General features: G+C 37.0%; 1 protein-coding gene across 5 annotated transcripts in view; it reads left to right on the top strand.

The window, feature by feature from the left end:
- The window catches only part of MAGI3 (membrane associated guanylate kinase, WW and PDZ domain containing 3), a 272,982-nt gene that overhangs the window by 226,959 nt on the left and 18,438 nt on the right, over positions 1–27,585 (top strand). For 2 of the 5 annotated variants that reach the window (XM_089917629.1, XM_089917625.1), the window contains exons 13-17: positions 1,117–1,208; positions 10,445–10,637; positions 13,000–13,188; positions 18,262–18,447; positions 24,271–24,390. In XM_089917629.1, coding sequence (XP_089773755.1) covers positions 1,117–1,208; positions 10,445–10,637; positions 13,000–13,188; positions 18,262–18,447; positions 24,271–24,390 — 780 coding nt within the window. The remainder of the gene's footprint in view (positions 1–1,116; positions 1,209–10,444; positions 10,638–12,999; positions 13,189–18,261; positions 18,448–24,270; positions 24,391–27,585) is intronic. The other 3 variants (XM_022584032.2, XM_022584030.3, XM_089917642.1) reach the window with 2 other exon arrangements.

The following is a 27,585-nucleotide window of genomic DNA, read 5'->3' as shown; positions in this document are numbered from 1 at the left end:
TCGTAGTAGGTAATGGGAATACAGAGGTAATAGGTTACATAGGCCCTGCACCCCAAAAGATGATTAAGCCTAAATGGAAAAGACAAAGAGGTAATCAAATACATATACAAATAAGTGCAGATAAGCCCCTAACAGGTTCAGTAATAGAAGGATGGACTGGATGAATTGGGATCCAAAGTAGAAAATGGTCAATTTTACGGCTGTGGGTAGTAGGAAGTGTCAGATACTGCTTCATATAGGAAGTTAAGCTTTAACCAAGTCTTTAAAGACAACGAGGTAGGTGTTTATGAGACAGATAAAAGGGAAAGAAAGAAGGAATAGCATGTGCACATTGACCTTGTATGGGCTGGGTTCTGCACGGAATTCAGTTTAGCTGCGTGTGGTTGGCAAGGGAAACCAGAGGGGGAGGGAAGGAGCAGCTTGCGGAAGGCGGATTATGCCGTTCTGAGGAAGCTGGAGACAGTGGTATACGTGATAGAGAGCCACAGAATGGTTTTAACCATAGGGATGAAATTGTTGGACTTGACTTTCAGAAATATTTTCCTGGCAGGGATACGAAGGATGATGAATCAGAGGGGTGTGTAATCTGAGGAGGAAACCAAAGGGTAGAGTAGACTCCTTCGAGGAGTCCAGCTGAGAGATGTTGAGAAGAGAGTGTGCATAGGGTGGAAATTCATTTTCATACTAATTTACCTACTAATGATAGATCTTTTCCAAAGTAAAATCATAGATTTAAGTAGGTTTAATTTTTTAAATTTATTTATTTTTAGAAATAGATTTAGGTCTACCTTGGAAAAGATGTACACAAGTGGAAACATTATATATAATTGCCTTCATACTTATTTAACCTGTTACAGATCTTTGTCTTGATAGTCCCAGGCCATATTTAGGAAGATGAAACATTGATTTGAAAGCATCAAGAATTAATGGACGTGTAATACTGAGAGCATGGAAGTGGGAGCAAATATTCCTAAGCAGTCTTGATTCAAAGTTTGGGTTAGAGCACAAAACAGAGATTTATGATTGAATTTTATTGTATTATTAATCCTTTTAAAATAAATCAAAGTGTGTATTATGTATGTATGTTTGTATTTATTATTTTCTGGTTTTCCTTAGCGCCAAACACCAAAGATTTGGATGTTTTTCTTCGGAAACAAGAATCAGGGTTTGGCTTTAGAGTGCTGGGAGGAGATGGACCTGACCAATCTGTAAGTTTAAATACTTTGGAATTTGGCTGTTCCTGTTAAAACTTTTAAGTAGAGATTTGGTAGAATACGGTGTTTTTGTTTTGTTTTCTTTTTTGTTTGGTTTTTTAAAAGAGTTTGTTTTCTCTGACAATTTCATTAATATGAGGAAGAACTTCATTTCTATTGGTGTCATAATACCTCAGTTAACTTGGTGTAGCTGAGGTTCAAACTATAGGCAAAAGCTGAATATGTCAGCTGTAAATTAGAGTAATAAATGGTTATACTAGCAAAACATTTACATCTAGAATTTTATTTATACAGGATTCTCACTCAAACTTAGAGAACAAATATAGTGGGTTTATTTTTGTTTTGCCATTAGTTTGATAAAAGTAATGTGCTTCTTAGAATTTAAGAACATATTTAAAGTTCTTTTGTATAATATCAAGAAAGACTACGTTATTATCATGCTTAGAAGTTAGGTGAATAACAATATTCTTTTAAAATGACGGGCTTCTTTCTATTTCTGACTAGAACATTTGATTTATAGAGTATAAATGTGTTCTAATTAGTCATATCAGTTACAGTTAAAATAATCATCAGAGACAGTTTAAGGCAGGTTGCCCTACATAAGGCAAATATAAAATACCTTGATTGTTTCTTTTTTTTCTTTCTTTTCTTTTTAATTGAGCTATGATTGACATATAACATTATATTAGTTTCAGATGTACAACATAACTATTCGATGTTTGTATACACCACAAAACGATCATCACGATAAGTCTAGTTACCATCCGTCACCAAAGTTATAAATTTTTTTCCTGTGATAAGAACTTTTAAGATTTTTCCCTTGGCAACTTTCAAATATGCACTATGGTATTACTGACTGTAGTCCCCATGCTGTACATTACATCCCCATGACTCATTTATTTTATAAACGGAAGTTTGTGCCTACCTCCCCCCAACCCCCTTTCCACTGTCAACCACCATTCTGTTCTGGGAGTTTTGTTTTGTTTTGTTTGTTTGTTTATTTATTTTGTTCTTTGTATTTCACATATAAGTGAGAATACACAGCATTTGTCTTTCTCTGTCTGACTTATTTCACTTAGCATAATGCCCCCCAGGTCCATCCGTGTTGTCGCAGTTACCAAGATTTCATTCTTTTTAATGTAGTTTAATCTTCGCATCTGGTGATTTTCTCAATTTTCTTGTTGTAATTGATTTCTAGTTTTATACCATTGTGATTGGAAAAGATGCTTGATATAATTTCAATCGCCTTAAATTTATTGAGACTTGTTTTGTGGCTTAACATGTGATCTGGCTGAGTAGTAGTTGTGTGTGTGTGTGTGTGTGTGTGTGTGTGTGTGTGTGTGTATAAAGAAGACATCATATGTATATTTCTTTTTTTTTCTAATTGCTATGGCTAGGACTTCCAATACTATGTTGAATAAAAGTGGCAAGAGTGGGCATCCTTGTCTTGTTCCTGATTTTAGAGGGAAAGCTTTCAACTTTCACCATTGAGTATGGTGTTAGCTGTGGGCTTGTCATATATGGCCTTTATTATGTTGGGGAGTGTTCCCTCTACACACTTTGCTGAGGGTTGTTATAAATGGACACTGAATTTTGTCAAATGCTTTTTCTGTACCTGTTGAGATGATCATATGATTTTTATCCTTCATTTTGTTAATTTGGTGTATCACATTGATTGATTTGTAGATGTTGAACCATTCTTGCATCCCTGGAATAAATTTCACTTGATCATGGTGTATGATCCTTTTAATGTACTTTTTAATTCGATTTGCTAATGTTTTATTGAGGATTTTTGCATCTGTGTTCATCAGTGATGTTGGCCTGTCATTTTCTTTTTTGGGGGTGTCCTTGTCTATTTTTGGTATCAGGGTAATGTTGGCCTCATAGAATGAGTTTGGAAGTGTTCCCTCCTGTTCAATTTTTGGAAGAGTTTGAGAAGGATAGGTATTAAATCTTCTTTAAATGTTTGGTAGAATTCACCAGTGAAGCCGTCAGGTCCTGGACTTTTGTTTGCTGGGAGGTTTTTAATTACTGATTCAATCTCCTTACTGGTAATTGGTCTGTTCAGATCTTCTACTTTTACATGATTTACTCTTGAAAAATTGCATGTTTCTAGGAATTTATCCATTTTTTCTAGGTTGTCCAGTTTTTTGGCATATAATTGTTCATAGTAGTTTCTTATGATTCTTTATATTTCTGGTGGCATCAAGGGTAACTTCTCTTTATTTCTGATTTTACTTTTGAGCCCTCTTTTTTTTCTTGGTGAATCTAGCTAAAGGTTTGTCAATTTTATTTATCTTTTCAAAGAGCCTGCTCTTAGTTTCACTTTTCTATTGTCTTTTTAGTCTCTATCTCATTTATGTCTACTCTGATCTTTGTTATTTCCTTCCTTCAACTAACTTTGGGCTTCTTTTGTTCTTTTTCTAGTTCCTTTAGGTGTAAAGCTAATTGTTTGAGATTTTTCTTGTTTTGAGGTAGGCCTGTATTGCTATGAACTTCCCTCTTAGAACTACTTTTGCTGCATCCCAGAGATTTTGGTAAGTTGTATATCCATTTTCTTTTGTCTCAAGGTATTTTTTTATTTCTCTCTTGATTTCTTCATTGATTCATTGGTTGTTCAGTAGCATGTAGTTTAATCTTCACATTTTGTGATTTTTCCCAATTTTCTTATAATTGATTTCTACTTTTATACCCTTGTGGTTGGAAAAGATGCTTGATATAATTTCAGTCTTCTTAAATTTGTTGAGACTTGTTTTGTGGCTTAACATGTGATCTGTCCTGAAGAGTGTTCCACTTGAGAAGAATGTGTAATATGCTACTTTTGGATAGAATGTTCTATATATATCTGTTAAGATTATCCGTTCTAATGTGTCATTTAAGGCCCACATTTCCAAGATTGATCTTATGTCTGCATGATCTAGTCATTGATGTAAGTGGAGTATTAAAATTCCTTACTATTACTGTATTACTGTCAGTTTCTCCCCTCAGATCTGTTAATATTTGCTTTATATATTTAGGTGCTCCTATGTTGGGTGCATAAATATTTACAAATGTTATATCTTCTTGTTGGATTGACTCCTTTATCATTATGTAATGCCCTTTTTGTCTTTCAGTGCAGTCTTTGTTTTAAAGTCTATTTTGTCTGATGTAGGTATAGCTACCTCAGCTTTCTTTTGGTTTCTTTTTGCACAGAACATCTTTATCCATCCCTCTGCTTTCAGTCTTTGTGTCTCCTTACATCTGAAGTGAGTGTCTTATAGGCAGCGTATAGGTGGGTCTTGTTTGTTTATACATTCAGCCACTCTAAGTATTTTGATTGGAGAATTTAGTCATTTACACTTAAAGTAATTATTGAGAGGTATGTACATGTCATTTTGTTAATTGTTTTCTGGCTGTTTTGTAGTTCCTCTCTGTTCCTTTCTTCTTCTCTTGCTTTCTATGTTATGCTCATATTCTATTTTTGTTATCTTTTGTGTGTCTATTATAGGTTTTTGTTTGTGGTTACCATGAGGCTCACATATAACAGCTTATATATATATATCAGTCTATTTTAAGTTGATAGCAAGTTAAGTTTGAATGCATTCTAAAACTCCCCCCCATCACATTTTACGTTTTTGATGTCACATTTCACATCTTTTTATTTTGTGTATACCGTTACTGATTATTCTAGTTATAGTTATTTTTACTACTTTTGTCTTTTAACCTACATACTAGCTTTGTAAGTGATTATATTTACCTTACCCATGAGATTTATACTTTCATATGTTTCCTTGTTGCTAATTAATGCCCTTTCTTTTCAGCTAAAGTAGTCCCTTTCACATTTCTCATAAGGTCAGTTTAGTGATGAAGAACTCCTTTGACGGTTTCTTGTCTGGAAAACTCCATCTGTCCTTCAATTCTGAATGATAATTTTGCTGAGCAGAGTATTCTTGGTTGGAAGTTTTTTCCTTTCAGCACTTTGAATATATCATGCCACTCACTTCTGGCCTGCATAGTTTCTGCTGAAAAATCTGCTCATAGTCTTTTGGGGGTTCCTTTGTATGTAACAAGTTGTTTTCCTCTTGCTGCTTTTAAGATTCACTCTTTAACTTTTGACATTTTAATTATAATGTATCTCTGTGTGGATCTTTTTGGGTTTGTCTTTTTGGGAACTCTCTGGGCTTTCTGGATCTGGATGTCTGTCTCTTTCCCCAGGTTAGGGAAGTTTTCACAGCCATTATTTCTTCAGGTAAGTTTTCTGCTCCTTTCTCTCTCTCTTCTCCTTCTGGCACCCCTATAATGCAAATGTTTTTCTGATTGAAGTCATTCCATAGGTACCTTGGGCTATCCTCACTTTTATTCATCTTTTTTTTTTTCTTTTTGCTGCTCTTGTTGGGTGAGTTCCACGGCCCTGTCTTCTAGATCACTGATTCTTTCTTCTGTTTTATCCAGTCTGCTGTTGAATCCCCCTAGTGTAATTTTCGGTTCAGTTATTGTATTCTTCAGCTCCATGGCTTCTGTGTAGTACTTTCTTATATTTTCTGTCTCTTTATTGAAGTTCTCACTGTGTTTATGCATTCTTCTCCCACATTCAGTAAGCATCTTTATGACCATTACTTTGAACTCTTTATCAGGTAAATTACTTATCTCCATTTCATTAAGGTTTTTGTCCTTAGGTTTTATTTTGTTCTTTCATTTGGAACATATTTCTCTGTTTCCTCATTTTGCTTAACTCTCTATTTTTGTTTCTATATATTAGGTGAAGCAGCTACCTCTCCCAGTCTTGAAGGAGTGACCTTGTTTAGGAGATGAGCTTATCTTTCAACTTTGCCCTAGCTCTTGGTTGTCTCTCCAACCTTTGTGATTGTCTAAGCAGCCTGATTTATTCTCAATAAGTCCCAGTCACTGAGGGTGTGCCAAGACCTCTCAGTGTTCCAAAGGGAGGGACCTCAGTCAGCATCTAGCTTCAGGCTGATTGGAAGCCATACCCTCAGGCAGCAGCTTTTAAAGTATGTCAACATACACAGTCCTGTGGGACTGCAGTTGTAAACTCTGCTGGCCTCCAGACCAGGAGATCTGAAGGTATCACCTGGGTGACTGTTGCAAAAATCAGGACTTCAAACAAGTTTATAAGCTCGTTTCTGGGAGGTACCAGAGAGCCATAGTGAAGCCAGGGAAGAGTGCAAAGATGGCATCTCCAGCCTCTGTTCCCTGAAAGCACCTCTGTAGCCTCTAGATGTGTGGCAAAGCTGAACCCTGCCCCTCAAGCTAGAACAATAGGCCTTTTTCACAGAAAGACTGGGGTTGGGGGGCAGTGTTTCAGTCTGCAGTCTGTGTAGTGCCATGGGGGTGGGAGCTTGTCAAGAACTGTCTCTCTTATTGTTACAGTCTCATGGGACTCAAGAATGCAGGCTGCCCTGGCCACCAGTGCCAGGCAATCAAGGAATGACCCCTGTGTAGACTACATGTGCCCACCAGCTTTAGCTAAGCAGCCAGAGAGTTCAAGGCCAGGGCATACCCAATAGCACTAGCGGGGCAGTAGGAGAGTGTAGGGCCAGAGTGCATCCACTGGCACAGCAGAGTAGAGGGAGAGCACAAAAATTGGCGCCTGCTAGCACCTCTATCCCTGGAGAGAGTCCCAGTAGAGCTCCAGCCCTTCGGCAGATGCTTTAAGAGTAGCAAATGAATCTCCTTCACATACAGTCTAGGCAGTTTTCAAACTGCTGCTTTTGCGCTGGTCCCCGGGGTGAGTGAGTCCGTATGTAAACCCTTTAAGAAAAGTATCTCAGTTCCCTATAGCCCTTTGGGTCCCCTGGATGTGAGGCCCTTTGGTTTTCCAAGCCAGACATTTCGGAGGTCCATCTCTCCATTGCAGATCCAAAGGTTAAGTTGTATGATGTGAGGCACGAACCCCTCACTCCTTAGGGAGAAGCTCCAGATTTGTGAGATGCCTCTGATTATAGGTCACTGTGCTGGGGGTAGGGTTTGGCAGACCATGTCTCTGCCTTTCCTACCCATCTCAGTGTGGCCCTTTTACCATTTCTTGTGAAGGAATTGTTCAGCTAATTTTCAAATCTTTTTCAGAGGGAATTGTTCCATATGTAGCTGTAGATTCCATGTGTCCATGGGAGGAGGTGAGTTCAGGATCTTCTTACAACAACATGTCGGACTGTACCTCCTCCAGACTAGTTATATTTCTCTTGATTGTTTCTGATGGTAGATGTAGTTTCGTAGATATAGTTTGTCACTTCCTATTTTGTTGATACTCATAGTGTTTGTTCACTTAGGCGTTTTAAGAATTTTTCTCAAACAGCTTGGGAGAAACCTTTCTCTTCTCTTCTCTCCTTTTTAATTGAAGTATAGTTGATGTACAATGTTATATAAGTTACAGGTGTACAATATAGTGATTCACAATTTTTAAAGGTTATACTCCATTTATAATTATTATAAGATATTGACTATATTCCCTGTTTTGTACAATATATCCTCGTATCTTATTTCATATATAATAGTTTGTACCTCTTAATCCCTTATGCCCATATTGCCCCTCCCCACTTCCCTCTCCCCACCGGTAACCACTAGTTTGTTTTCTATATCTATGAGTCTGCTTCATTTTTGTTATATTCACCAGTATTTTGTATTTTTCTACATATAAGTGATACATTCCATGTATAAGTGATATCATACAGTATTTGCCTGACTTATTTCACTTAGCATAATGCCCTTCAAGTCCATTCATGTTGTTTCAAATGGCAAAATTTCATTCTTTTTTATGGCCTAGTAGTATTCCATTGCACATATATGTATGTATATATAGGTGTGTATATAGATATAGATCACATCTTCTTTATCCATTCATCTGTTGATGGACACTTAGGTTGCTTCCATATCTTGGCAATTGTAAATAATGCTGTTATGAACATTGGGGTACATGTATCTTTTCGAGTTAGTGTTTTCATTTCTTTTAGATATATACCCAGGAGTGGAATTGCTGGGTCATATGGTAGTGCTATTTTTGTTTTTTGAGAAACCTCCATACTGTTTTTGACAGTAGCTGCACCAATTTATATTCCCACTAACATTGTAAAAGTTTTCCCTTTCCTCCATATCCTTGCCAGCATTTGTTATTTGTAGACTTTTTGATGATAACCATTTTGACAGGTGTGAGTTGATACCTCATTGTGGTTTTGACTTGCCTGATGATTAGCAATGTTGAGCATCTTTTCATGTGCCTGTGGGCCATCTGTATTTCCTCTTTGGAAAAATGTCTGTTCAGGTCTTCTGCCCATTTTTTAATTGCGTTGTGTTTTTTGGGATATTAAGCTGTATGAGCTGTATATATATTTTGGATATTAATCCCTCATTGGTCTCATCATTTGCAAATATTTTTTCCCAGTTTGTAGGTTGTCTTTTTGTTTTGTTTATGGTTTCCTTTGCTGTACAAAAGCTTTTAAGTTTAATTACATTCGATTTATTTTTGTCTTTATTTCCATTACTCTAGAAAATGGATCCAAAAAAATATTGCTGCAATTCATGTCAAAGAATGTTTTGCCTATGTTTTCCTCTAGCAGTTTTAGAGTATCCCATCTTACACTTGGATCTTTAATCCATTTTGAGTTTATTTTTGTATATGGTATTAGAGAGTGTTCTAATTTCATTCTTTTGCATGTAGCTGTCCAGTTTTCCCGGCACCATTTATTGAAGAGACTGTCTTTTCTCCATTGTATATTCTTGCCTCCTTTGTCATAGATTAATTGGCCATAAGTGTGTGGGTTTATCTCTGGGCTGTCTGTTGTGTTCCATTGATCTATGTGTCTGTTTTTGTGCCAGTACCATACTGTTTTGATTAGTGTAGCTTTGTAGTATAGTCTGAAGTCAGGGAAGTCAGGGATTCCTCCAGCTCTGTTCTTCTTTCTCAAGATTGTTTTGGCTATTTGGGATCTTTTGTGTTTCCATACAAATTAAAAAAAAAAATTTTGTTCTTGTTCTGTGAAAAATTCCCTTGGTATTTTGATAGGGATTGCATTGAATCTGTACATTGCTTTGGGTAGTATGGTCATTTTAACAATATTAATTCTTCCAGCCCAATAACACAGTATATCTTTCCGTCTGTTTGTGTCATCTCCAATTTCTTTCATCAGTGACTTACAGTCTTCCAAGTACAGGTCTTTTACCTCCTTAGTAGGTTTATTCCTAGGTATTTTGTTCTTTTTGATGCAATGGTAAATAGGATTGTTTCCTTAATTTCCCTTTCTGACAGTTCATTATTAGTGTACAGAAATGCAACAGATTTCTGTATATTAATTTTGTATCCTGCAGCCTTACCGAATTCATTGATGAACTCTAGTAGTTTTGTTTTATGGTGGCAGGAATTTCTACATATATGTAGGATTTTCTACGTATACTATCATGTCATCTGCAAACAGTGACAGTTTTACTTCTTCCTTTCCAATTTGGATTCCTTTTATTTCTTTTTCTTGTCTGATTGCTGTAGCTAGGACTTCCAATACTCTGTAGAATAAAAGTGACAAGACTGAGCATCCTTATCTTGCTCCTGATCTTAGAGGAAATGCTTTCACTTTATCTTCTCTTAAATGTAGGGCTCTAGCAGCTCTGAAACTAGCCCAAACATTTAGGATTACCGAATTATAGGATTCTAATTGCTGGCAAACAGAATGAATTAGATGTGTTCACCTAGATGCAAGTGAATCTTAGGTCACTCTGTTCCCTTAAAATATTTACTGCTTTATAATTTAGAAACAAGACATATTTCTCTTTTGCGTATATGAAACTTGTACTAATAGCCTTATGTAATGGGAGTATTGTAAGGATTATTCCAGTTGCTATGAACACTGTACAAAATAAATCTTTCCTGATGACATTCAGTGGACTTTACTAGTAGCTACTCCACAAAATTGCGTTTTCTGAGTTTAATGTTTTTGTTTTATTATAGTAATGGAAGCAATAGTAGTATTTTTTAAGTTATTGAAATACTTGGTATTTTCTGTCTTCCTTGTCCCTAACCCAGCAAATCCAGAAGAGATTATGTGGTGTGGTCGTTTGAAGTGCCGTTTTGGAGAAGGGTCAATTTCTAAGATTTCACTTTCTAAAATATGACAGTTTTCATGTTGAAATGCAAAAATCTGTTGGTTTGCACAGTTCTGAGTCAGGAAGTACTTAACTTGGTAGTTAAGGATCTTAGTACATCTTAGTAGACTGTATAGACCAACCTACACCTTATGTCTTATCAGATATACATTGGGGCCATCATTCCTCTGGGTGCAGCTGAGAAAGATGGTCGTCTCCGTGCAGCTGATGAGCTGATGTGCATTGATGGAATTCCTGTTAAAGGGAAATCACACAAACAAGTGCTAGACCTGATGACGACTGCTGCTCGGAATGGCCATGTGTTATTAACTGTCAGAAGAAAGATCTTCTACAGTGGTATGTGAACCTGTTCCTACTCTGATAGGTTAAGAAAGAAACAAAGAGACTCAGTCCACATTTTGGGGGAGTTTTTTGGGGGTTTTTTTTTTTGCAGGTTATTTTATTATGTTTAATAGTGTATGAGATAACTCATTTGGTGTGATCCAAGGCCTCATTGTGGAAGGTCATGTAAGGTCAAAAGGATTCAGAAATAATACTACTACTATCAAAAAAGAGAAATAAATTTGGGGCCTCTATATTAAGATTATATTAATATATATTGATGAATTTGCCAATGTGGCATTGTAGATCAGAGTATCAGCTTTAATCTGTTTTCTGAAAAACAAAGTTATTTAGTCATACCAAGATATCCCATTAGCTGAATATCAAAAGATTTTGGATCCTGATGATCCTAAATATTCAAAGAGGACAGAATGCTTCTACTTGACAAGTTTTAGTATAATATAATTTAACATTTGAGTGCTTACCACGTCCCAGACATATTGATTTTTTTACTTACTCTTTAGAACACTATGATGTAAACACTATCATTATTCTAGTTACTCACAGAAAGGTTGAGAAACACATAGGTGGTAGGTAGTAGGACCAGGATTAAAACAGGTAGTTTAATTACAGAGCTTGGGGTCTAAACCATTACACTAGGGTATGAAAATCTCATGTATTTTCTCTTCAGTAGTTTTGTGAATATTAAGTAGAAATTTTTAAAAGTGAATTCTTGCCACTTAAAAATTTTTAAAAGACAACCCTGTGGCACCACAAGAGTGTAAGCCTCATGTAGTTTGGGAGTTTCATCCATTTAGTTATGTGCTGTGTCCCCAGTATTTAGAAAATGCCTGCCTGGCACAGAGTGGACATAAAAAAATTTGTCGACTTGATGAATAGTTGCATTGCTCTTAAAAATGAGGCACCGTGTTTTTGATTGCAACATCCAAAGTAAAGGCCCAGGGACTTCCCTCGTGGTCCAGTGGTTAAGACTCCCTGCTCCCAATGCAGGGGCCCGGGTTCGATCCCTGGTCAGGGAACTAGATCCTGCTTGCTGCAACTAAGAGCCTGCATTGCTGAAGCTAAAGATCCCTCATGCCACAACTAAAAGATCCCGCACGCGGCAACGAAGATCCCGCGTGCTGCAGCTAAGACCTGGCACAGCCAAATAAATAAATAAGTAAATAACAACAAAGTAAAGGCCCACCTCCCTTCCTAAGTATCAGGTATTCCGTGATGCATACAGATTTTAATGCAGTGTTGCCTCCATTTGGTTGTGCTGAAGTCAGAACATAACTACACAGAGTAAAAAATGTGATGCTGTACAACTAGAGGTTGGCTCCCTCCTGGAAAGCATCATGAAGAAGTTTCATAGTAGTTTGATATTACTGGAAGCATTTTAGCTAATTCATTCTAACCATGCATTATATCAAAAAGAACCTTTCTTTTTATTAATGATTGGATGTTGGTGACACTTTGTCGAGGTGCAAAAACGTATTCTCAGAATCACATAGATTTTGACCCAAAGAGACCTTGTAAATGCATATTCATCGATAGCAGTGCGTTGTGGTTGTTGTTTATGATGTTTTGTATCAAATTATGGCACAAAACTTGCTCTTTTTTTGAAATCAGTTAGGACTAACTTGTGTCATTCTTTCTCACATTCTGATGTTATCTTGAATAGGAGAAAAAGGTGTAGGTTAACTGCCCATTTGCTAGGAATTCCATATGACCTAATCTATGCCTAGGAGAGTTTGCCGTTCATGTGGACAGCTTGTTGTATGCCTGAGAACTGCTAATGGTTAACTCATCTGGTATCACCCATCAGGAACCTGCAGTTGTAAAACACATTGTAAAAGATAAATTCTGTGTGGATGGCAAACTGTTCTCAATCTGTAATGGGCAGCCTCTCTATCCTGATGCAGTGACCTCTCAGACGTCATGAGTGTCAGTCACTGCACTAAATTATATTTAAAGTTGATTTTAAAAGGAAGTTTACTATGTTGTTATTCACTATCAACTTTTTAAAAAATTACTGGTCCAGGTTAAAAACCTTGCTGGAATTAAAATAATTTCAAGAAGAATTTTTTTACTATCAAATTTCACAGAAGCTTTGAAAAACTTCCTTTAAAGCGAGGTAACGTTTTGCATTTTTCCAACTATGTACTTAAAGAGCATTTAAGAAGTCAGCTGGACTGCTGCCGCCTACATCTGCACTCAAATTAGGTCCAGAGCTCACGTGGGTGGAGGTGCTGCTTTTCTATTCTTTATGTTATTAGAAACTAAATTTTCTTGTGAAAGGCTTAGCACAAAAACACTTTAATTATCAAAAGTTATGATATTCCAGAAATATCAAAATTGATCATGTTTATTATAGAGAAACAACCTGAGGATGACAGCTCTCAAGCCTTCCTTTCAACACAGAATGGCTCTCCCCGCCTGAACCGAGCAGAGGTCCCAGCCAGGCCTGCTCCCCAGGAGGCCTATGATGTTGTCTTGCAACGAAAAGAAAATGAAGGATTTGGCTTTGTCATTCTCACTTCCAAAAGCAAGCCACCTCCAGGAGGTAAGGGCTCCTATGTCCTGTTATCCTTCCCTACAATTCCAGTTTTCTGAGTTGCCTGCTGGGTTTTATGAAACTAGTTAGGAATCATGTATTGATATAAATTGCCTCAGAGAGTTATCTTCTTTTAAATGCTGAATATTTTCTTTATTTTCAAAATTAGGTAATCTGGGGACTTCCCTGGTGGTCCAGTGGTTAAGATTTCACCTTCTAATGCAGGGGGTGTGGGTTCAATCCCTGGTCGGGGAGCTAAGATCCCACATGCCTCACAGCTAAAAAGTCAAAACATGAAACACAGAAAATTCAATGAAGATTTTAAAAATGGTCCACATCAAGAAAAAAATAAAAAAGTTAAAAAAAAAAAAAAAGGAAATTGACTGTATTAGAAAAAAAAAATTAGGTAATCTGAATCAAACCTTCCAGGCTTCAGGTTTATCTGTCTATCTCAGATTCCATAAAATAAGTCTTATTAGTAGCTTGGTTTGCATCAAGATTATATTGTGGCAGTATATCAGGGATGTGACCTAATTGCTTTAGTGAAAGGACAATGCTGAATTTTTAAAATTATGGGGGCATAGGGTTTTTTTTCAAATTAGGGGAAATCGTGTATGCAGAAATGAATTAAATGCTAGAAACAGTTGAGAAGAAGTAAAACAGATTACCAGAAAAATCTTGACCCAAATATGTCTTAAATAGTCCTTTCATGTTATTTAATAATAATTGCCATATTCCAGCTATAAAGCGACCTTCTTGAATGATAAGAGGCATTCTTACTTTATATGCTTCATTGAAAGGTAAAAATTTTGTCAGAACCTTGAAAAATTAAATATCCTGAACCCAGCTTAACAGAATGTTGTCATCTGAGAAGGATGAGTATGTGTATTAATTCCCTCAACAAAGGAGGAATTACCTCTAGTATGTTTAGGGCTGTTATGATTCAGCAAATTAAATATTTGTCATGTCTTTATGTTTCTAAGAAATAATCATCTTTAAATATAATTGTAAAATCCAAATGAATATAAGATGAGAACCAGCAAATTAATATTTATGTATTATGCTTGTCTGGTAGCTTTATTTTTCCAAGTCAAGTGATAAAAATCTTTGACCACATGAAAATGCATTCTTGCCTTTGCCAGTGGATTTGATTATATCTTGGCTAGTGAGATCCTTTTAGACTAGATGGTCACTAAAACCTTAGTAAAAAAAGAAAACACTTTCAGTAAAGTGTTGTGAGCCAAACCAATTTGCAAAAATCTTGCTAGAATTAATGCAGTTGTGTAGAGGAAGAAGATTCCGTGACATGGATGGGTTATTACTATAGTATCAGGTCACTGCTCACTGATACTAGTTTCCATTTTCCAAAAGCCGTTGCTATGGTAATGCTTGGAACTGGAACTGTCACTGATGCGTTGAGGATGATCATGTGGCCTGTGTCAGAAAAATAAAAGGAAGCAGCATTTAGGTGGAGTTTATTTTGTATCATTGGTTATTTGTTTTTCAAAATACTGATTTCCATTTTAGATAATCATATTCTCATTCTAATACCATGCAATAATCCCAGGCATTCAGGTTAACAAAAATAGTGAAAGATTATTACTCGGCATGATAGATGCTAACCACTTTTCATATTGAGGATACTCCTTTTCTAGCACCACAAAAATTAGGTGACAGTCTAGTGTTCACCATAAAACTAGGAGATATAGAGGAATTCAGTAAAATAAATTAGAGGAATTCAGTAAAATAAATTCTGTTACTTAAATATGTTTAACATATTTTTATACTTGTTTGTTTAAAATTTATATTATTATACTTCAATACATTATATATTAAATATTTTATTTGTGTATATTTGTTTGTTTATATTTAAATTTTTAAAATCTTTTTATATGTATTTGTTTACATTTCTTCTTACTATTTTGATGGTTTTACATACCATAGATGCTAGATCTCTGTATAAGACAGTGTCATTAAGTGCTGGGCTTTGTAATCAGACAAACTTGGATTCCAGACCTGCTTATGTCATTTAATAGTTGTCTGATCTTGGGCACGTTACTTAGCCTCCAAGAGCTCCAGTTTCCACTGTGAAATGAGGATGATGATAACACTTCCTGTCTCGGGTGTTTGTGAGGATTAAAGGAGACACCGCGTGTGAAGCCCTTTGCCTGGACCTTCAATAAATGCTAGCTGCTGTTGCTTATTGTAGTTCCTGCTACCATTGTCATCATCATTATTTATAAAATTGTCACTGCCTCTTGACCTTTTTTTTTTTTAAAGAAACGTTAAAATGTTTATCAATATTTGAGTAATGAGATGGGAAAGAAAGCCCAATTAAAATGTAGGATTGAGGCAGCAACTAATGGTGGCAGGAAATGAGTGTTGCTGCAAACTGCATAACAATGAAAGTTTGGTTTAGAAAAGAGTTAGCACAGGTGAAAAGGCCAGAAACCTGTCTGTCAGAATAGATCATTCTTTATGGATCTTGTCTTGGTATAGATTGGTATTCTGCACAGTGTAGATTGTTGGGGTTTTTTTCCCTTTTGCCGAAATGTATTTACTGCTGACATTTGTCACAAGACGAGTTCCCAGTAGCACCTCTAATACCAGTTATAAAATTCTAAGATTCTCTACTGTTGGCTTTTTCAAAGATCAGGGATCCAGGCCCAGCATCCTTCTTGCCCTGGACCCAGTTTGTGTCAGAGCTACATGAATGAAGCACTTAGAAAAGACCTCTATTGAAGATGAAAAGGACTTGGCTAGTTTTTGCATTGCCAGTATTTCAGAGGTTTCAGTGTTTCTGTTATTATATACTTTTCAGTTCTGGTCCCAAAGGATTTCTTTGGGAAGGGGACATTTCCAGTTACTGTCCTTTCTTTTCCTGAAAAGAAATGTTTTAAGAGCACTGAAGTGATCCCAGCAGCTGGACAAGCCAGTCTGTGAGACAGATTTAGGCCAAGATGATTGAAGACGGATAAATTGGCTTTATGGCAGATGCCTGTAGAGTTTGTATATACCAACAACAAGGCAGGACTTAGACGTTTCCTTAGCCATGCAGTTACTTAGAAAACTTCCCAGTCTATTCAGAGAATGTTCAGAAGTTGTCTTTCTACTGGTCTGCTATTTTTAGCTGTTTTGGTGGTGCTGCTATAAATGTCAAGAAAATAACAATCTGACTACTTTATCTTCTCTCACCTCGATGATTAACCCTTTGTGAAGTTTTGTACCAAGATTTGCCAATTCCTTTTGACCACATTGCTCACAGGATGAGAAAGGAACCCCTGAGACATCAGAGACCATGTTGTGTGATGCTTTCCCAAGTCTGAACAAACCCCTTTCAGTGTTCCAGGGAGCTGAATGATTTTCTTCTCGGGGGATCTGGAATGAACACTGTGTACAAGTAAATCTCTTCTAAGAAGGAGAGTAACTAAGATATTGATTTAGAAGGTCACCACAGGGCCTCTGTGTGATTCTCCCTATGTTTCTGATGTGCCACCTGTTGTACTATCAGGGCAATCAGCTCATGCTGCCTGGCACAGGACATGGCCCATGCTGCTCTGGAGCTTTTCTAATTAGTTTATAGGGAAAATGGCATAATAAGTGCTTGATATAATTCAGAGCTAAAAGGCACTTGCTTCCAACAGTGACTTCCTCATTTTTAAGATAAAGTCTCCCAATGTATAATCCTAGAAGAGCCAAGGAATGGCATTCACTGTCCATGGGGACATAAATCATGGCCGAGAATAACTTCCAGTCCAAATGAAGGTCTATTAAAATGGCCCTAGGGCTTCCCTGGTGGCGCAGTGGTTGAGAGTCCGCCTGCCGATGCAGGGGACACAGGTTTGTGCCCCGGTCCGGGAAGATCCCACATGCCGCGGAGCGGCTGGGCCCGTGAGCCATGGCCGCTGAGCCTGCGCGTCCGGAGCCTGTGCTCCGCAACGAGAGAGGCCACAGCAGTGAGAGGCCCGCGTACCGCAAAAAAAAAAAAAAAAAATGGCCCTAACATACACCTAGATATAATTCAGAAATACTAGTAAGGAGCCCATTTTACTATGGAAATTAAACATAATCACAGTGCCATTTTAAAATATTAAATTATCCTTATTCATAACAATAAGGCTACATATTCAGCAGGAGCTCAAGTGCCTGATACATTTACTGACCTAGGCAAAGAAATTCTTAGAGAACATAGAAGGAACATTTGTTTCTCAATACCTTATTAAATGGTGAAAGATATTTTGACAAGATTTCCTGAATGTCTGAGAACTCATTTTAAGGTTTAATAACAGTGAAGTGTCGTAATAGTTACTCTAAGAAAGCCTTTAGCATTATGCTAGAGATATAATAGAACTGCACAGAGTGTCTTTGCAAACGTCTTAGATTCAGCTTTGTGCATTCAGGGTATGATTTTATCCGTAAGCCAAATAATCTTAATGTTAAACATTAATGTTCTAATTCCACCCCGCTTTTCTGATTTTTAAAAAAATCTAAAGGCATTAAATAAAAGGAATTAATTTTGCCCTAGAAATAAGTATGATTCATTTTAATGATCAGTCATTTCACTGTAACTGGATTTCTGACCAATCTGAGTCCTAAACTTGATTTTGAACTGCATTTATTTACAAGATTCCTTGTGGGAGTAAATGCCCCTTCAGCAGAACCAAAGATGATCTCATTGTAGCCGTTTCTAAAATAGCCAAAAACATGATGCAGCCTAAACAGCCAACAGCAAACAAGAAACATGAGATATTCTCATAAGTATCACTGAGGTCAGTAGCCTTTAAACTGGATCATTAGGATGACATTATAAAAATTGGAAAAAGGTTTCTGGTAAGTGGAAAAAGCAAAAAGGTTTATATGCTATGATTGCAACTGTGTAAAGAGTATCTATGCCTGTGGAGAAAGAGTGGAAGATAATATGAAAGTAGTTGCATTTGGATAGGATGATCACAGGTGGTGGTTTTTTGATATATCTTTAAAGAATTTTCTTTGGTGTTATTATGTTGAATTTTTGATGATGATAAATCCAACACTCCAAGATACGTTAAATAATTGAAAAACCTGGGGATTTTTTTCCCATAGTTATTCCTCATAAAATTGGCCGAGTCATAGAAGGAAGTCCAGCTGATCGCTGTGGGAAGCTGAAAGTTGGAGATCATATCTCTGCAGTGAATGGGCAGTCCATTGTTGAATTGTCCCATGATAACATTGTTCAGCTGATCAAAGATGCCGGTGTCACCGTCACACTAACAGTCATTGCTGAAGAAGGTAAGGAACCAGTAGACCTGCCTTCCCCAAACTGATCTGAGGGACACAGAGCCTGTAGAAGGCAGTGGCTTCCTCCAGCATCGCCAGAACCATTGCAGCGATAGAACCATTTATACGCTCGGGAGTCTCAGTTTTTACCTTTTCCATTTAATGAATTTAAAAGACAGTTTATTATAAAGTTGTCAGTAGCTCAAGAAAAATAACACAGCTAGTGAGTGGTGGCCATTTATTTATGTGCTGGAGGAGCAAGCACGCAGAGCAAACGACATTGGTAATACTTTTCAGATCTTATTTTCTTAAAATAATGTCTTAAGTCTCTGCTTGAGTGAGAGAAAATCTTCTAAAGAGTTCCAAGAAAGTCACTGTTGATATCAAGCCTTTCATGTCAGGCCCGTGCCATAGTGTGCCTTGCCTCGCAGGCAGGGCTTCGTTCTGGTAGCTGCTTTACAAATGGGGGAAGGGGAGTGCATCGGAATGGCCAGTAAATAGGGCATAAAACGTACTTAGTGTCTTGCCTTGCTTTAAGGCTGCCTTTGATCATTAAGAATTTCTAATTAGGAACCATTTTTGAATAGCACCGGTTCATGGTCTTTGTTTATGAATTACAAGGTAACCGTTAAATAATGCTCATCTCATTTTTCCTGATCTTGTAAAATTTATGAGAAGGCAAAAGCAACAGAATTGCGAAGGGTCAGTCTTTCATGTTAAAATTCCTTGTACCGTAATGTGTGTTCATGTCCCCCGTGCCCGCCATGATCCTCTAATCTAGTCAGTTTTCAGGTCTTTTAAGTTTTGATTCTTCCTTTCTTTTCCCTTCCTCCTGTACCACTCGCATACCTTTGTATCTAAGGTACTACATAAATCTCCCCTCTGTCCAAGATTCTGTAGGGGGATTTCTTTGTGGACACGAGTTCGTCTGGCTGCTCTCGGAGGCCCCTTCTCATTCTAAGACACTGTGACATCCCTGCCTCTGCTCTTTTCCCTTCTCTAGCCTGTTTTGCACTCTGCCCAGACTCTGTCCCAGACGCTGCTGATTCTTCCTTCTAAAGTCCTCTTCAGTGCGAGCGCCAGTGCTTCCCCGCTCTCTGCACAGAAAGTGTTTTATGATTTTGTTCCCAGCCTGCCTTTTAAATTTACCTCCCAGTTCTTTCCAAATTCTCTGTCCAAATTCTCAGATCTTTCCAAAGATCTGTCTCTTTTTCCAGATCCTCTCTTGAACTGGTCCTCATTGGCCTCTGTGCACATGGGCTTCCTCCCCCAGTCCCATAGCACTCCTTATCTCTGCAATTCACTGAGCACTATTACATCACTAACTCCCTATTAAAGGGTCTGTTCTTTGAATACAAAGAAAATGTTACCAATTGACTAGGATACTTGTTAGGCACTCAGTGAATATTTTTTTGAATGAAGGAATGAGTAAATGGATGAATGAGCGAATGAGCAAAGTAAGAGTCAGGAGATTTTCAGTTCTATGCCAATACCTAGCAGAGGCAGTATAAGCCCTAAGAGAAGAAGTAAGCTTTTGACTGACAAGAGTTCACTGACACCTATTAGCTAGCTGTCTGACCTCAAACAAGCCACTTACCATTTCTAACCTTCAGTTTTTAATCTGTAGGGTGGGAATAATGATATCTATTTCAGGATCACTGTGAAAATTAAAGGTGAAAATGTACATAATCTGCATAAATACCCTGAGGTGCTCATCTAGTGATAGCTGTCATTATCTTACCACGTCTTTGCATGGCTGCCTCCCTCACTCACTGCCTAAGGAAATAATAATATTTAAGAAGCACTTACTATGTGGCAGCTATTGTCCTAAGTACTTTACATCTGCTAAATCATTTAATCCTCACACTAACCCTAGGTTGACACTATTAATGTCCCATGCTATAGGGGAGGAAATGAGCCACCGAGCAGTTAGAGAACTTGCCCCTGGTCATAAAACTAGTGACAGAACAAGTATTCGAATACAGGCTCTAGGCTGTAGAATCTGTGCTCCTAACTGCCGTGCCTTCCCTAACTAATCACGGTGTCTAAAATAACCCTCCCCCTGCCTGACCCAGTCTTCCCTTACTCAGCTTTACTTTTTTTTTAAATTATTAATCAAAAAAATGTTTATTGAAGTATAGTTGATTTACAAAATTGTGTTAGTTTTACAGGTACAGCACGGTGATTCAGTTATGTGTGTGTGTGTGTATATATATATATATATATATATATTCTTTTTTAGATTCTTTTCCCTTATAGATTATTACAAAATATTGAGTATAGTTCCCTGTGCTATACAATAGGTCCTTGTTGATTATCTATTTTACATATAGTAGTGTGTATATGTTAATCCCAACCTCCTAATTTATCCCTCCCCTATCCCCTTTCCCCTTTGGTAACTCTAAGTTTGTTTTCTATATCTGTGAGTCTCTTTCTGTTTTTCAGCTTTACTTTTCTTCATTGTACTTATCTCTACCTGAGGTTATTGAACTATGAGTTTATTTGTTTATTGTCATCTCCCCTACTAGAATGTAAAATCATAAGATTCATGAAGTTAGAGAATTTGTCATGTTTGGTGCTAAATCCCAAGGGCCTAAAACATTGTTAACCACATAGTAAGTGCTCAATCAAATTTTTTGAATGAAGGCTTATTGTTACTTAATATGATTTTGGTACGATTTCTTTATCTCAGTTTCTTTACCATGATCTCTTTGGCCTGCTTTTTAGCCTTAAATTTTGTTCCGTGACCCACAGAGAAAAGCAGGCCTCAGTGCCACAGGGTTGCGACATTTCAGGGTTGTTCTGAGAATGATGTATGTAGTACACTTATATCACCATGCTTGGCATGCAGTAGTGATAGAAGCTACTAGAAGTAGTGGAACTAGCAGTAGTATACATCAGTGTTTCTCAAACCATATATAGAAGCATCAGTGGTTTTTTTTCCCAGTTCATCACAGACCAGCATTTTTGTAAAATTCAATAAAAATTAAATGAAAATTATTCTGTCGAATCATTATAAAATTAAAAAATTTTTACTCTCAGTATCAGTATGCATCTTATTGCTGACTAACAGACCACACTTTGAGTAGTCTTGAGACGGAGAAATAAGTGGTCTTTCTACTGCTGAATGATATTAGTATAATTTTTTTTTCAGAATTACCCTTTATCGTTGATGGTGTTTTCGAGAGGTTGTCCAAAATTACTCAGTTGTTTTTCTTCCGTTTAAAAATTAATTTTGGAATTCCCTGGCAGTCCAGTGGTTAGAACTCCGAGCTTTCACTGCCGAGAGCTGGGGTTCAATCCCGGGTCTGGGAAATGAGATCCCACAAGCTGCGTGGCACGGCAAAAAAATAAAATAAAATAACTTTGACATTCTGGCCCAAATACTTCTGGACTTGTCTTCTGGACAATCTTAAGATTTCTTATATAATGCCAATCAATGTTTACGAAAAGTAGAAGGGTGGTGGGAAACACCCTAGCAGATCCATGCTTTAAAGTGTTATTTCATATGTAGGTGCAACCTCTTAAAATACAATCACATTTGACACGTAAAATCACATTTCAATGATTACACCTTGCTTTTACTATACTCTAAGTTTTATTAAACTGTGGGAACATTTAGAATCTCTTACTTTTCTCAGGTAAATTAGAAAGTGTCCCTTCTGTCCGATTCATGGAGTTCGTAAGACGTCCAAGCTTCTCTGAAGTCTGTCAGTTGCACTAAAGAGTCAAATGAATACTTACAGCTCTACAGCTGTTTTCAGAAATCACACATTCAGAGCTGCATTCCATCCCATGTGATACTGCTCCCCACCTCTCCATAAGCCATTCACTGTAAATCAATAAAAGACAGTTACCTGGAAAAAGAAAACTTGTTTCCTTCACCTTCTTTGCCCCCTTTTGCTAGATATGATTCAGTATCTGTTCTTATTTTGCCAAGTTCCCAAGTCAAGTGTCATGTGTGGTACAAAACTCTCAAACACATTCAGGACTCGGGACTCCCCCTGCTGTGTGGCATTCCCACGACACTGCCACCTCTTCACCAGGGCAGCTCCTTCTCAAGTCTAGAGCATAAACTGACTCAGCCTGCTTGTTCTTGCTTATTGGAAAGAAATCTTTAAATTGTATGATTTTTTAAAATTGATTCCTAATGTTGTGTCAGGTCTTGTTCATTTCATTTTCAAGAGTGGACGCAAGTTCCCAAAGGCTACCAAGGGCTATGTTAGAATGGCTCTGGTAGTGTTGCCATCATTTTCGTTTTGTTTTGCTTTCCATTGATTTATCTGTTTATTCTCACTTGTCTCCGTTTTCCACTCTCATTTCTCTCACTACTCCCACTGGCAGTTATGCCAGTGTATTTTATGTGCCTCCTTTTATTTATGTCTTTTAAAATACATGTTTATGTGTGTGTCTGCCTTTATTTTTTGAGTTGTATAACTGGTATTGTGTTATAGATTTTATGCTGGTTTTTTTTCTCAGAACCATATGCTTTCTTTTTTTTAATGTCACTTTATTGTTACAGAATCTAATCCAGGATCTTACATGGCACTTAGTTGTTGTATCTTCTTTTTTCTTTTTAATTGAGACATAACTCATGTGCTATAAATGTCATTGTTTTAAAGTATACAAGCCAGTGGTTTTTAGTATATTCATAAGGTTGTGCAACCATCCCCACCAATTCCAGAACATTTTATCACCCCTATAAGAAACCACTACTCTACTTTCTTTCTCTATGGATTTGCTAGATATTTCATGTAAATAGAATTATATCTGACCTTTTATGTCTGGCTTCTTTCACTTAGCAAAATGTTTTCATGTTTCATCTGTGTTGTAGCATGTCCTTTTTATGACTAATGAATAATATCCCATTATGTGTATATACATTTTGCTCATTTAGTCATTATTTGATAGACACTTGGGTTGTTTCTGTTTTTTTTCTATTATGAATAATGCTGCTATGAACATTGGCATACAGTTTTTATACGGATGTATGTTTTCATTTTTCTTGGGTGTATACCTAGGTGTGGAATTGTTGAGTCACATGATGTCATGTTTAACGTTTTGAGGAACTGTCAAACTGTTTTCCACAGCGGCTGCATTGTTATATATTCCCACCAGTAATGTATGAGGCTTCCAATTTCTCCACATCGTCACCATTTATTTTCCTTTGTGTGTGTGTGTGTGTGTATGTATGTGTGTGTCTTAAGCCATTCTAGTGAGTGTGAAATACAATAGTATCTCATCGTGGTTTTGATTTATATTTCCCTGGTGACTAATGATGTTGAGCGGCTTTTCGTGTGCTGTTGGTCACTTGCATATCTTCTTTGGAGAAATGTCTATTCAGATCCTTTACTCACTTTTAATTGGGTTGTCTTTTATATTGTTGAATTATAAGGCTTCTTTATATTCTGGTTTTAGATCCTTACCTGATATATGGTTTGCAAGTCTTTTCTCCCATTTTGCGGGTTGTCTTTTCACTGTTTTGATATTGTCCTCTGATGCACAAAAGTTTAATGTTGCTGTTGTCTAATTTATCTATCTTTTCTTTGGTTGCTTGTGCTTTTGGTATCGTAGCATCAAGTGCCTTCAAGATTTATCTGAGTTGCTGGGTGAACACAATCGATTAACTACTTGACCATTTTCCATACTGTATATTTACTGTGTATTACCTGTCTCCTCCCCCATAGACAGCCACACCATCTCCAGCTCCACATTATCACAAACTATCCTCTATACCTTCATATATGTACCTTATAAAACAGTGTGAGAATTTATTGGAGTGAAATTGCTTACTTTGACCAAGTACTATCAGATTGTCCTCTGTAATTGCTGCAGCCATCTACACTCCCACCAACAGAACACTGAGGATTCTTTATCTTCACATCCCCGCCAATACTCAGCATTATCCAGCTTTCAAGTTGGCTAGTGTACAGCAAGGAAAGTGTTACTTCATTGGTATATAATTTGCATTTCTCTGATTATGCATGAGTTTGAGCATCTATTTGGATGCTTGTTTGGGGTTGTTTTTTTCCTTGTAAATTGCCTCTTCATATCCTTTACTCATTTTTCTTGTGGGATTGCTGTCTTTTTCTTGTTGATATTTAGAGATTCTTTGCAAATTATAGGCATTAGTCCAATTTAGTTTTAGAAAGCATAAATACCTTTTACTGTCATCTGTATGTTAACTTTGACTATGGTGCCCTTTGTTATACAGAGAGTCTTAATTTAGATGTCACCAGATTAGTCAATTTTTATTCAGTACCTTATGGCTTGTGCTTTTGAAGTTTTATTTAAGATATCTTTCCCCACCCCATATCACAGAAATTTTCTCTTATATTATCATCTATTGGATTTCTAATTTTGCATTTTGCATTTAGATCTTGAATCCATCTGGAGCCTACCTTTATATATAGTTTTAGGAGGGATCCAGTTTTATTTTTTATCCTTACAGCGAGCCAGTTTTTCTAGTACCATCTATTAGATAGTACTTCTTTTCCTCATTGATTTGTGGAGCCATCTCTTCTGTATATTAACCTCCCCTTTAAACATGAATCTCCGTACCACAACGTTCATTGCAGTACTGTTTACAATAGCCAGGACATGGAAGCAACCTAAATGTCCATCAACAGATGAATGGATAAAGAAGATGTGGCACATATATACAATGGAATATTACTCAGCCATAAAAAGAAACAAAATTGAGTTATTTGTAGTGAGGTGGATGGACCTAGGGCCTGTCATACAGAGTGAGGTAAGTCAGAAAGAGAAAAACAAATACCGTATGCTAACACATATATATGGAATCTAAAAAAAAAAAAAAAAAAAAGATAGTTCTGAAGAATGTAGGGACAGGACAGGATTAAAGATGCAGACGTAGAGAATGGACTTGAGGACACGGGGAGGGGGAAGGGTAAGCTGGGATGAAGTGAGAGAGTGGCATTGACATATATACACTACCAAATGTAAAATAGCTAGCTAGTAGGAAGAAGCCACATAGCACAGGGAGATCAGCTCGGTGTTTTGTGACCACCTAGAGGGATGGGATAGGGAGGGTGGGAGGGAGACGCAAGAAGGAGGGGATATGGGGATATATGTATACGTATAGCTGATTCACTTTGTTATACAGCAGAAACTAACACACCATTGTAAAGCAATTATACTCCAATAAAGATGTTAAAAAAAAGAGAAAAAAGAATCTCCAAGCTCTTTATTCTGTTCTGCTAGTTTATCTATTATTATCTATACGTACCTATTGTATATATACATATAATTTTAATATATATAAATATAATTTTTGAGTGTGTGTATATATATATTCACACAAACACACACACATTTTTTTTTTAGTCTGTAACTTTGTGGTATATTCTAGTATCTGTGTGTTAAGGCACATCTTTCTCCAAGCCCCCACCAAATCAACTAGGTATTCATGACATTTTTCCATGTAAAATTTTAGAGCCAATTATTAAGCCACTCTAAAAAATCCAGCTGCAATTTTTATTGGGATATATTGAACATATATTAACTTTGGGAAAATTTATACCTTTAAATATTAAGTCACCCCACCTAAGAGTATGGGCTATCTCTTCAATTATTCAGGTCATCTTTTCAATAGAATTTTAGAAAGTTCTTTCATGAGATTCTTATTTATTCTTGGTAAAGATGATTCCCAATATATTATAATGTTTGTTGCTAAAGCTTAACTGTGGGATTTTGTGTTTATCCTCTGATAATACACTTTCTCTTAAGTAGTTACATACAGAAACTCCAGCAAAAGTTTAATTCTCATTGAGGGAAAGATATACTTAACCCATTGCTTTACAAGAATCTTCAGATAAAATTCAGAGAGGCTGCTGCGGCAGCCTAGCCAGATACCACTACTCTCCTCCCGCCACTGTTTATACCCTGGCCTGCGTTTTCAGAGTACTCTCAGTTACTTTCAGTTACAGGAAGTTCTTAAATAAGAATAAATTATTTATCTATGTTTTTAGTCCCAAGAACTTTGAAGAGAAACAACTTAATCCAAGCCATAAAATAATGATGTATTTAGTGACCCTGAAGTCCCAGCTCTCTCAATAGAAATTGCTTCCTAAACATTCATATTCCTTGTTTTTCACATCAGTCTTTCTGTGTTTTCATTATATTTGAGATTCAGATTTTATTAGTTTCTACATGTTCTAACCTAAAAACGTCCTCTTACCTGGAACATTTTTGCTAAGTTAGGTAAATATTTCAGACTGTACACCTTAAGAGAAATATAGCCCCAAATAAGAAATATAGCCCCAATCATTTTGATGGTTATGATAACCATAATGATCATTTTAATAGAAACATTAATATAATGAACATGATATGCCAGGCACTGTTCTAAGCATGTTTATCTATACAGTAACCCCACGAGGTAGCTGAAACCCCATCAGTCTTGCTCCAGAGTTCATGGTCTTAATCATTAATCTATGCTCTCTCTTTGATATTTTAAAATATCCTATGTTTTAAAATTTGGGCGGGATAAAACATTAGAAAGTTTCAGCTTTTTTTTTTTTTTTTTTTGGCTGTGTTGGGTCTTCGTTGCTGTGTGCAGGCTTTCTCTAGTTGCAGCCTGCGGGCTTCTCATTGCGGTGGCTTCTCATTGCGGAACACGGGCTCTAGGCATGCAGGCTTCAGTAGTTGTGGCACGTGGGCTCAGTAGCTGTGGCGCACGGTCTTAGCTGTTCCGTGGCATGTGGGATCTTCCCAGACCAGGGATCGAACCCGTGTCCCCTGCATTGGCAGGCGGATTCTTAACCACTGTGCCACCAGGGAAGTCCAAAAGTTTCAGCTTTAAAAATAAATATGAGTCTGACAACCTCCAGAGTGTCTTTTAACTGTCATCTCCCATGAATTGGCATCTAGTTCTAGATGCAAGCAGTTACTTTGCTTAGTTATGAAATCCGCCTTCAAGGAACAACAGGAGTTCTGGAGCTGTTGAGGATGATACTGAAGCAAATGTTCCTTTTTTCACTTACATCTGTGCTCTTAGAAAATAGAATCAGTAAAATCTTTATAAACATTTGTCAATACTCAGGATGATTTTATAAGTTTCTCTTTGATACTAGAGTCAGGTGAAATAACTACTGCTACATTAAAGATGCAGGTTAAAGATACGTGTGT

The sequence above is a fragment of the Delphinapterus leucas genome, chromosome 1, assembly GCF_059928025.1.
Source record: "Delphinapterus leucas isolate spDelLeu-1000000601 "Yukka" chromosome 1, BTC_Dleu_Yukka2, whole genome shotgun sequence".
NCBI classification, from domain to species: Eukaryota; Metazoa; Chordata; class Mammalia; order Artiodactyla; family Monodontidae; genus Delphinapterus; species Delphinapterus leucas.
This window is presented reverse-complemented; position numbering and strand designations above follow the sequence as displayed.